Raw genomic sequence first — 12,397 nt, 5'->3', positions numbered from 1 at the left:
AGCTAGGGATGATGGGAATTGTAGTCCCAAACATCTGGAGGGCCGGAGTTTGCCTATGTCTGAGCTAAGCCGACTGAGTCACAGCTGAGTCAGGACGAGAAAGTTACGCAGCCTTATCTTTGACCAAGACGGGGTTGGGGTCTTAACACCGGATGAGTTGGGAATCAGCAGGCTGAGGCAGAGATCCACTGCCTCCTAAACCGCTCATCCTACTGGAACCCACTATAAGACTGACTGCTAGGTAAGCGTTTATTGCTTTGAGTCATGCCGCCTGGGTCACCATGGGGAAAGGGGGGTTCCTTTAAATGGGGTTGGAGCAACTGTGCCTTTTCTTTGCTGTATTCCTTTTGAAAAGTGAGCAGCTAGCCCGGGCAGGGGGTTAGAGGGAGGTAAGAGGTGAGAAAGGCAAAGAAGGATTCAAATAGCAGCAGTAACAAAATCGCCAATTGTCTGTAAGACAAGCAAGGACTTTTTGTGCAGGCTGCTATTTTCGCCAAACAATGCTTGAGCAGTTTTCCAAAGAGGTTTCCTCTCCTGCCTCCATCAGCCCTGACAATCTCTTCACAGCATTTCTTCCCTGCTTTGGGCTTGTGACAGCTGGCCATTAGCTTAGTGACACCGGTTACAATACAGAGATGTCAGAGCACAAAGCAAAGACCAGGAGTGGCGAGCCGAAGGCGTCTTGTTCCTCGCAGACAGAACTACAGGAGACAGGAGCCATGAGGAGCAATTATTTAAAGCACAGGATGTGGCTTATTTATATATAATTCTCTTTGTGTGCGTGCACAACACACTCAGAAAGACTGCACCAAACAATGAAAACTCTTAGCATTCTGTGCGCACACTCCATGCACCCCTTGCAAAAAAAAGGGTGGGGGTTTATTTTTAAACGTTTGAGTTCCCTGGGACAGCTGGCGACTTTGATGACATGGAGTATGTGTGCAAAATGTCCTTTCCACACTACTAAACCACCCCCATAATACTTGTGCCAACATGGTGCCTGGAGACACTATTGGACTGCAACATCCACCAGCCAGCATGGCAAATGACAGAGTCAGTAATCCAACAACATCCCCTTTGGGGATCCCTGCCATAATACCTTCTCTCAGCTCCACCCCAATAGCAGGCAGCTCTTCCTACCTGCTCTGCCCATTCTTAGCTGCAATTCCTGCAGGGGGTTGGGTGAGAAGACCCTTGGGGTCCCTTCTGACTGTATGTTCCCCATGATAGAGAAATGGAAGCTCCAGATTCAGAGGCAGCCTACCTCTCAACAAGAGGTGCTCTTGGACAAACCACAGAGGAAGTGAGATCGCCTTTGGTCAGTGCTTGAATGGCTAACGTTGGAAGCAGAAAGCTGGGCCAGATGGAAGGAAGTCTTTGGCGATCACTCGTAGCCGAGGAAGATTGTCTTCCATAAACACAGTTCTAACAATGAGTCCGTAAGTGACTGTGGAGGCCAATTCTGGATCCACACATCCTTCCACAGTGGGGACATTGTTTTCTGGGCGGGAGTTTATCACGGTGTGGATTTGCCAAGCGTGCCTTCCTCCTAGCACGTTTCTCCCTTGCGTCCTGAGTTTGAGTGTCTTCAGAGCCCATGGCACCTTTGGTAAAGGCTGTTCTCCCACTGGAGCGCTTGCACGCCAGTGTTTCCCAGTTGTCAGTGTTTCTACTACATTTTTTAAGATTTGCCTTGAGACAGTCTTTAAACCTCTTTTGTTGACCACCAGCATTACGCTTTCCATTTTTAAGTTTGGAATAGAGTAGTTGCTTTGGAAGACAATCATCAGGCATCCGCACAACATGACCAGTCCAACGAAGTGGATGTTGAAGAATCATTGCTTTGACACTGGTGAAGGAAGTAACTTACCTAAGACAACAGTAGGGTCTGAGTCCACAACACAGGTACCCAGTACATACCCCACCACCGTTGGTTTTCCCTCTGCTTTCTCATCCCATAAAAGGGTAAGAATCAGAAGAGTTAGAACTCAGCTGCAGAGCACATACACGGCAGGCAAAAGATTGCAGGGTCAATCTTTGGCCTAGGCAAGACTCCTTGCTGAAACCCTGGAGAACCACTGCCAGTTCAGAGTATGAAGAGTAAGCTAGATTGGCCAAAGATAACTTGGCATATGGCATAAGCCAGCTTCCTATGAGAAAAACCACAGTTTCTCTCAATCATCCATTAGCACTATTTCGCCTTAAGACTTATCCCAGTAGCATCTGAATTCTACATATAAAACATCAATGTAAGGATACAAAAGGAACTTGGATACAGAAACCTGGGTCATTGACTAATCAGCCCATCTACTTCTTCCACCACCACCACCCCTTCCTCACTCCATGCTGCCCAAGCTTATCACCCGTAGAGACAGGCAAATCCATTTTTGCACCTGCAAACATGTGCCAGCATCACCAGTCATGGAGCCTTATTGAGTTCACGCCAACTGTGCAAATGTTTAAGGAAAACCTCGCCATTTTTGCCCTTAAAGTGGTGGTCATGCTGAACTGGGATGACGCGGGTGGGTGCACATTAAGACAGAGTGCTTTAGTACACCAGCGTACGTCCCAACAGGCCAAATCCAAATGCTCAATTGACTGAATAGTTCATCCACTAGAGACTTCCAACAATATGCCCATATTGCTGGCCGGGGAACAGAGAATTCAGATTGTTCAGCATGTTCCGGCCAATGCCTTTTTATGCTTAATAGGGAGTTTCCAAATTGAGTGTTTTTCCAAATGCATTAAAAAGAACATCGCAAAATCATTTCACTCCCCAACTATTATTTGCCACTGAAACATTATAGACTTTTAAGGGGGCCGTGGGAATTAAAGGTAATGGGTTGTGCTCCAACAGGTGTTCCATTAGCACAAGGACTTTCACCTGCACAATGAACATCTCCTTCCTCTCCTCTCCCTGCCCTGACCCAATCTGTTCTGAGGTCTCCCCTGACCTACTGGAGCAGAGAGGGGTTACACAGGAAATGGAAGTTTATGGGATGACTTTGTTGAATACAACCCGAGAAATATTTTATTTTTTTGCAAAGAAAACAAAAATCAGTTAAAGTCGAAGACTGTCAGTGAAACACTAAATATCTTGGGATATTTATCTGGAGAGATTCTACCAGAGTCATCTCACCCCATGTGAGTTTGTCCTTCTGGCCAAATTACCAGAGCTTACTTTACAGAGCTGGACAGCCAAAGTGTGGAAGATGGCCGAGTTATAGCTTGATATAACTTGAACAGATTTCATATGAAACGGACATAAACTGGACTCAGACTGGATGGCCAGAGAATGGAAGTTGGCAGAGTTGTAACTTCATAATCCAGGTAGACTGCCAAACTAATGACTCCTCATAGTCCTACAGTTTAGTGAAGAACGATCCATTTTATGGTGGTGAGTGCTTAATCAGATAAAAACGTGTGCTTATATCCCACTAAATCATACTTGGGAGTAGAGACCCCTTGAATTTAATAGACAGGGCTATCAAGCCCATGAATGTCAGTGTTTTGCTCTCAATACTTGGATGCAACCCACAATTTTTCATGTGCGAAAACATCAAAACACACACACACCAGACTGTGGTCAACAGCACAATTTCTGCATCTGCCTTCTAGAACTACTGTACACACTGACCCCCCAACAGAACAAAGCAAGCGCCTCTTTAGCAGGAGACATGTCAATTGTCACTACTTGAAGATGCGTGAAATAAAAAGGACAACTATTTGTTGCCGCTATAGGAGGACTATAGCGAATGTATTCTGTAGAGACGATTCAAGCATAATAATATGTCACTGAACATATCTACCCAATCCAAACCAAACGTACACAATAACACCATTTGCCATTATCTTCGGGTTTTTCCAAAAGCGGTGCCGAATGACAGAGCTGAACCATAGCAACGTTGGGGGGGGGAGGGGGAAGGAGAAATCAGAAAGTAGTTGTTGCACTCCTTCTGTCACAGAAGAGCCCTCTGCTAGCGTTTCTTGAGATGACAGATGACTTGTTAACAAAAGCACTTGTTAACAGTGATTTTGACAGGACCAAACCACGTGTGAGGCGGGAGACAAGGGGAATATCTCCCCACTTTTCCACCACTCTAATGCAGCTGCCAGGCGGAGCAGTGCGGCGGGGAACCTCCAGATTTTATTACAGCAGCTGTAGGAGCAGACAGAGATGATTCCTTCTCCTCAAGCAGTTTGCCTAATCCAAAGCAAGCACTTCAAGGAGAGGTTGGGGGCAGGAGATCCATAGCATAAATAAATAAATAATAAAAACAAGATTCCAAGGAATCTCCTGGGCTTCCAGTCCTATTATTAATAATTCCTCCTGCATCTTTTATGATGATCCAAATCTTTTACATCTCCGTTGTGTCCAGAATCCACCATTAAACTACAAGTGATATTCCAATCCTATTAACGATTTTAACTGTTTACAATGGTCTTTAAGATAAGTTATAAATCAGGAAGACCAAAATTTTAATAAGGAATGGGGAAAACCGCTTAGGGCAAATTTTCAGCGTGAACTGGATTTTTTTCTGACGCCCTAGAGCAGCAGAGGGGCAACAGGCCTGTGCCCCCCCCCTTTTGAACTGGGAGAGCAAGCTATGCCCACTTTCTCTACATGTGATGTCATATGCGGTATTAGCTGTGGGGCAGATGAAGACATTGCTGAGCTGAAAGGGGACTAGCAGGAGCCGCCAATCAGGTGACCAGTGGTGCAGGCAAAGCGCTGTCTGCCTGGCTTTTGAGAGACTCCGGCAGCCAGCTGACTGTCAGATTTTGCAGAGTGCTACACCCCAGGGCTTGGCAAGGCCTAACAATGAGTTGATTGTCAGCATCCTGTGGGTTGTGCCTTTGCCTGCAGAGTTTGATTTCAAAGTGTGGGGATGAAAGCCGGCCACCTGATGGCATTGTGATATCAGGCAATTGGCAAGTGGGTGGCTCCGCTCACCTGTCAAACGTGACTCACGCACAGTGTGGGGACATAAGGATCCGGCCCACTGGCAGCATACCTCCCACCCCCACCTCAGCACGAAAACTTCCCTGTTTTGCAAAGGCCTTCAGAACTCAGGAAGGAGGGATAAAAGAGGTTTGCAAGATAGGATTTCAAATTGTCTGGGGACAGGTTTTTATTGTATTTTTTGTCCTAAGCTACTGGAAAGTCTGATGGGGTCAATTTAAGCAGGGTGTAATTTAAAACAAGGACATCAACAACAAAACCCGGCACGCTCGTGTTCAGTCCCTCTTTCCACCTGATCAGCCATGCGACCAAAGCAGTCTGCAATCTTTCCTAAAAACATTTCTTCCAGTCTCTTTTCCATGCCAATATTGAAAGCCTATTCAAATGTAATAGATGGAATCCTTCAGCAAAATAATAACCTGTTATTTCCTTGTATTTGTAGCCTGCCTTACTTCCATCTTGAACCCCAAGGTGGCACAAATGTAGTTCCCAGGCAATAACCATTCAGGCAATAACCAGACCCAATAGACTTTTCAGACTGCACCAATTTACTCCAGAAAATAAAGCTAAACATTCACCAAAAGTGTCAAGGGTAGGGGTGAGAACTGCTTTCTTGTTGCTGTTTGCCACTTTAAAAATAAGAAAGAGAGGATGAAATCCCATGCTAAAGTTATACAGGGTCTGTCTATGTTTGCGTCCTCCTATGCTTTTGAATTATGGTGCTGGAGGAGACTCTTGAGAGTCCCATGAACTGCAAGAAGATCAAACGTATCCATTCTTAAGGAAATCAGCCCTGAGTGCTCACTGGAAGGACAGATCGTGAAGCTGAGGCTCCAATACTTTGGCCACCTAATGAGAAGAGAAGACTCCCTGGAAAAGACCCTGATGTTGGGAAAGATGGAGGGCACAAGGAGAAGGGGACGACAGAGGACGAGATGGTTGGACAGTGTTCTCGAAGCTACCAGCATGAGTTTGACCAAACTGCGGGAGGCAGTGGAAGACAGGAGTGTCTGGCATGCTCTGGTCCATGGGGTCACGAAGAGTCAGACACGACTAAACGACAACAACATTAACAATAAAATAAGCACAGGTACAAAATGAAGCAGGCTCAGTGGATCACATCTAAGGAGGAAAGGCTATAGCTCAGTGGTAGAGTATCCAATTTGTATGAATATGGTCCCAGGGTCAATTCTTGGCATCTCAAGGCAGGGCTGGGAGAAATCCTTGTCTGAAACCCCATAGAGCTGCTGCCGGCCAGTGAAGGCAGTACTGAGCGAGATGAACCCCTGGTCTGACTTGGTATGTGGCAGGTTCCTATCAGAAATATCACTGATCACAAAACTGCGACGTTCTGCCTGATTCAGCTCAATAGGAAGTCTAGCTTTCCAAAACGAAGTGATAATTTTAGCAATAATTACAGCCCTTTCATGTTTTGGCCTTCAGGGATGCGAGGACTCCCTTTTATCCACGTCAATACGCACACAGAAGAACATAAAGGAAACAAGGCAAACTGTGAGAAATGCAAGCTTGATCTCACACTTTTCGGTTTGATTCCAATCCTTGAATTTCTATTTAAATGTTTCAAGCTCCCCATCCCTGCTCAAAATGAGTTTTCAAACTAACATGTACCACATTTCTCCAGTTTTCCAAACGACAAAAAAATCCAACAGTGGACGTTTTAATAAATTTAGACACTGTTTTTACTAAACCGACCACCCTTGGTGAATAATCTGCTGTGCCTTTTCCACCTGTTCACATGTGGTCCTTCCTTTCTTCAGAAGGTTATAATCATACGAGATTGCTTCGAGGATAATGATTGGGTGTTTAAGAGATGTTAGCTACACTCAGCTTGTTTTAATCTTAGTCTTTAATTGGATTTAGTAGAGTTTCCTAAATATAAGAGCAATACACTCATGGTAATGCAAAATTAGGAAACTGCTCATTGGTATTTAACTCCTGTGAAATTATTCAGAACGTATAAAGGCATTCCAAATGTTTGCTGGAAGTGTGAAAAATATGAAGGGAGATTTTGCCATGCTTGGTGAAGACATAAAAAAGCTAAGAAATATTGGATACAAACAATACAGAAGATTTAAAAAGATTTCAACTGCAGCCAGAACTTTTCCTTTTAGGACCATTGGATATACAATTAGAAAAGGATTATGGAAGATTATTTCATTAAATGATTACAGTGGTGAGACGTTTATATGCACAAAGATGGAAAGATTTATCATTACCTACTATGGGGGAATGGTTGCTGAATAGACATGGAGAAGTTGACACGTTTAATTAGAGAAAAATCATTGTTGATATTTATTAATGACTGGACCACCCATTATGGAATTTTTGCACGAAAAAGAAAGTGAACTTGTGATATCTGCGTTTGAGGATTGAAGAAAACACTGTTTTATAGAAAGTAGAATAGTTGGGGGTTACCTTGGAGTGAATGTTTTGAATACTTTTTTTTCAAAGAATCAGAAGCCCTATTTTCCCCCTTTCTCTTTCTTTGTTTTTACTTAGACTGGCTTTTTTATCTTTTTGTGTTACAAAAGATATGTTGCATTTGATATTAATCTTTGTATATCTTCTTTTAAGCTTTAATAAAATCTATTGGAGGAAATTAGTAAAATTAGGATACTGCATGCAACTTACCCGTTTTTACTGAACACCCTGAGCCACATGTGGATGTTTGGCCCCATCAAACACAAGCAGTGCAATGTAGTAAACGTGGACAGAAGAACTGCAAATAGGAAGGTCTCCAGCACTGACCTGGAAAAAAGGGAGGCAACAGCATACGGGTCAGTGAAGCTCTCTTCCAAGGTCTGCCTTGGCAAACACAACAGAAAAGATACTTCAATGTGGATTTCAATTTCCCTAAGTTCTGTAATAGAGAGAGGACCACACACCATCGTGGACCACCTTCCAGGGACCATATGTGAGATGTGATTGGGTCCAGAGCCAAAAGCAGACAGAGTAACAAATGTTTCTTTTACCTTTACACAGGAGGCTATAGACAAAGACACACACATTCATCCATACAAGCAAGAGGCATCATCACCCACTCATAAGAACAGCCGTGCTGGATCAGACCAAGGATCCACCTAGTCCAGCATCCTGTTCCCACAGTGGTCAATGAGAGAATCTCAGCACAAGAGTATTCTGCTCTCCTTCAGTTTCCAGCAACTGGTATTCATAAGCATATTGCCTCTGCCAGTGGAGATGGAACATAACCATTATGGTTACCGTATTTTTCGCCCCATAGGGCGCACCTAGGTTTTTTTGGGGGGGAATAAAGGGGGGATTATTTCACCCCCAGGCAAGGGGCTGGGGCGGGGGAAGCCCGAGCTTCCCCCGACCCCAGAACAGGCAGCTCTCCGCAAGCCGTGGGAGCCCAGCGCGAAGTCGCGCCGGGCTCCCACGGCTTGCGGAGAGCTGTGCGAAGCTCGAAGCCTGGGGGGCGCTGAGCTCAACGCACCCCAGGCTTCGGGATGCAGGCAGCTCTCCGCAAGCCGTGGGAGCGCAGCACGAAGTCGCGCCGGGCTCCCACGGCTTGCGGAGAGCTGCGTGAAGCCCAGGGCGCGCTCCGCTTTGTGCCCCGGGTTTCGGGGTGCAGGCTGCTATCCGCAAGCCTAGGGAGCCCGGCGGGAACTCCCACGGGCTCCCCAGGCTTGCGGATAGCTTCCTGAAGCCTGCTTTTGCCCCATAGGACGCATACAGATTTCCCCTTCATTTTTGGAGGGGGAAAAGTGTGTCCTATAGGGCGAAAAATACGGTAGTTGCCACTGGTGGCCTCATCCTCCATGCATTTGTCTAGTCCTTTTTTTTAGGCCTTCCAAGCTGGTGGCCAAATTCCATAGTCTAATGTTCTGTCTGAAGTAATTTTGTCCTGAATTTTCCAACATTCCGTTTCACTGGGTGTCCACAAAATTTAGTGTTATGAGAAGGGGGGCGCGAACCTTTCCTCTTATCCACTTTCTCCACACCAGGCGTAATTTTGAACACCTCTATAATGTCGCCTCTTACTCCCCTATTTCCAAAACTAAGAAGTCCCAAACGCTGCAGCCTTTCCACCTAGGGGAGTTGCTCCATCCCCTCGACTATTTTGTTGGCCTTTTTCTGAACCTTTCCAACTCTACAATATCCTTTTTAAGGAGAGGTGACCAGACCTGTACACAATACGTCAAGCAAACGCCTGGGTCTACTATGAAGCATGCAAACTTGGGCAGACCTGGGTCCAAATGACTCAATGCAGTACAGGACATTTGGCTTTGTGATTTATGATGTGTTTCACATAAAGCAACTTACTCTATCAGCGGCGCTCCATAAAGAACAATTATTCCATGAAATAGGATGCAAGACATGAAGAAGTATACACAGCATCTTAGAAACCTTGCCACCTTTGACAGAAAGAAAGAAATTATATAGTGCCCATGGCACACATGACACTTTATATAAGCAGGGGAGGACAGGTCCCTGCCCCAAGAAGTTTACAATCTAAAATTTGACACAGGGCACAACAACATAGGAAGGAGAAGCAGGGGTAAACAATACTCAGCTGTTTCAGCTGCATGTGCTTAAGCCTTGTAGTATTACTGACATCTGGCTGCATTCAGCCAAGTTCTGCTCAGGTTAGATCCACTGAAATTAATGGGTGTGACTAACTTAGATTCAATAACTCCCAACAGTTCCTGCTAGTCATGTCCATTAATTTCAGTGGGTCTTGCCTGACTAGAACTTAGTTAGATGAGAACCCTTTCTGGGCACCACAATTTAAGAACGATACTGACAAGCCGAAACATGTTCAGAGGAGAGCGACCAAGATTATCAAGGGTCTGGAAACCAAGCCTTATGAGGAACAGTTGAGGGGGTTGGGTATGTTTCGCCTGGAAAAGAGGAGACTGAGAGGAGACATGAGAGTCACCTTCAGATATTGAAAGGGCTGCCACATGAAAGATGGAGCAAGCTTATGGTTCTTCTGCTCTGGAAGGTAGGACACAAACCAATGGATTCAAGCTACATGAAAGGAGATCCCAACACAACTTCAGGAAGAACTTTCTAACAATAAAAGCTGTTCGACAGTAGAACAGATTCCCTCGGGAGGTTGTGGACTCTCCTTCCTTGGAGGTTTTTAAGCAGAGATTGGATGACCATCTGTCATGGATGCTTTAGCTAAGATTCCTGCATTGCAGGGGGCTGGACTAGATGACCCTTTGGGATCCATTCCAACTGTATGATTCTATGAATTCTATGAAGATGCACAGCAACTACTATTGTTCATTTTGCAAACAGGCATGTGCCAGTGAAGTCAAGTGGAACACACATCAGCAAAAACCACATAGGAGAGAATGGAAATTATTGAGATCAAACAGGGATTAGTCCTAGCGGCATAGGCAAACTCGGTCCTCCAGATGTTTTGGGACTACAATTCCCATCATCCCTGGCCACTGGTCCTGTTAGCTAGGGATGATGGGAGTTGTAGTCCCAAAACATCTGGAGGGCCGAGTTTGCCTATGCCTGCCTTAGATCTATAACCTTTTTGATAAGTGAAAAATCAAAGAACTCAACATGGGACATTATAAATACTCTCCCATCTGGCATACCTTACAAGACTGTCTGAAGGACTGCAACAAAAAAATGTAGGAGATGCATATTTAAAAGACGTAAAAGGTACTAAGTGTCATTATTATCCGACATTCCAAACATTATGTTTTACCAAGATTAAAACTTACCTTATGGGCAAGTGAAGTTCTTCTATTAGATGGATTTGGTTTAAGAATGAAATACAGGACTATATTTACAGTGCCAACACTTGCTGAACAGATGCATAACCAAGTCAGGTGTGTTCCCAAGATTGAGAAGTTTTCCAAAAACAGAGAAGGAATGACAGTTGCCACAATAATGGAGAATATACAGATAACATTGGCAGACAGCAGTCTTTTTATTTCAGTTTCTTTCATGGTGCCTTTAGTCCTGTCTTCAATTTCCACCTGTTGAGAAGCAAATTAAGGTAGTTATATAACGGAAATTCTCTTTTTGCAAGAAAACATGGTACTGAAAATGTTGCATATTATCAAGGTTGCCCCTAAATCTACAGGCATTTCTACAGGCACCTTTAGCTCAGATTTAGGTTCACACAAGAGCCCTGGAGAGATCGACAGTAGCAGCAACAGTAGATGAGAACCATACAAGGTGAAGGAAGGGCTAGGTAGAATAAGAGAAACTACATGCAGGATAAGGAAGAATAATAATCACAGAGGGCTATGGGCTCCACAAAGGAAATTTGGCTCTGGGGTCCCAGGTAAGCTGATTCACATGAAAAAGATCGCAATGGTTTGAAATGATTGGTCACTATTGCTTCTCAGACCCTGTTAAAAGAGTAGCTGCCAGAACAGTGACTCAACCCATCTCTAACCACCCTATGCTTTGGGGTGGATTAATTCCAATGTGCCTTTGCCTTGGGCAGGATCAGAACAGACAACCACTTCGGATGCAGAGTCACAATAGAGTAGCTTGCTCTTAGGAGGATGCAAGTCACTGGTGCAGGCTATGTGTATGCGCGTGTTAAGTATCATTATGCCCTGGCTTTGCATTGAGTGTTTTGAGTATGCCAATGGGGGCTTGTTGTTTTTATTTTGATTATATATTTTGTGGCTTTATATTTTGATTTTGTTCTGTGAACTGCCCCACGACCTCCGGGTATAGGGCAGTATAGAAAATTCAATAAATCATAATCATAATACTCCCCTTACAAAAACTCACCTGCACTACCAGGGGTTCCTTTCGGAAACTTATCAAGGGTTTTCCAACACAGCAGAGGAACAAACAAGGAGACGCCAGCCTTCCTGGCAGTTCCTTCCTTCACTCCACCCTCCCCTGCACATACAACCGAAGGGAAGTAACTGGGTGTGTTCTTGGGCAAGCCTGGGCCGACCTTAATGGCAACCTACTGGCGGATCCCTGGGTGATTTGCAGTTAGATCGGCAAGTCTTACAATTGAATTTTGATGTCAGTAGAAAAGTTGTCCGCAAAAAAACAAAAGACGACTCTCCTACTTGGCTGGCTTTGCGTCTCTGGCTGGTTTTTAGAATCAAAATCCTGCCAGGGTGCATGACATACCTGGACCTGTGCATGCAGTTTCATCCCAAGACACGGCTCCCAAATCCCGTGTTTCCCATTGGCAGCCCTTGGGAATCTAGCAGGAAGGGAAGCCAAGCCGGTCCTGCAAGCCTTGAGCTCGCCCACGTCTGTCCTCTAGGGAGGGAGCTGCGTAGAAGAGGCGAAGGGGGCTCGTCGCCGTCCACAACCCCGGAGACAGGGAACTGGGTTTCGGAGGAGAGGAGCCGGGGTGGGGGTCGTCACCTGCGTCCGCCTTACCTGCCCGTCCCTTCAGGAGCCAGTGGGCGGGGCTTCGCAAAGACGGCCCTCCATCCTCCT

General features: G+C 45.2%; 1 protein-coding gene across 1 annotated transcript in view; it reads right to left on the bottom strand.

Annotated features, from left to right (window-relative positions):
* The window catches only part of PIGF (phosphatidylinositol glycan anchor biosynthesis class F), a 33,852-nt gene extending 21,504 nt beyond the window's left edge, over positions 1–12,348 (bottom strand). The window contains exons 1-4 of the mRNA XM_081904450.1: positions 12,080–12,348; positions 10,693–10,950; positions 9,269–9,360; positions 7,616–7,732 (exon numbers count right to left, since the gene is read on the bottom strand). Coding sequence (XP_081760576.1) covers positions 7,616–7,732; positions 9,269–9,360; positions 10,693–10,950; positions 12,080–12,103 — 491 coding nt within the window. The 5' untranslated portion in view covers positions 12,104–12,348. The remainder of the gene's footprint in view (positions 1–7,615; positions 7,733–9,268; positions 9,361–10,692; positions 10,951–12,079) is intronic.
* Positions 12,349–12,397: the final 49 nt, after the last annotated feature.

This window comes from Podarcis melisellensis (assembly GCF_964234715.1).
Source record: "Podarcis melisellensis genome assembly, chromosome: 3".
In the NCBI taxonomy this organism is placed as follows: Eukaryota; Metazoa; Chordata; class Lepidosauria; order Squamata; family Lacertidae; genus Podarcis; species Podarcis melisellensis.
Note: the sequence above shows the minus strand (reverse complement) of the source record. Positions and strands in the feature narration are given on the sequence as shown.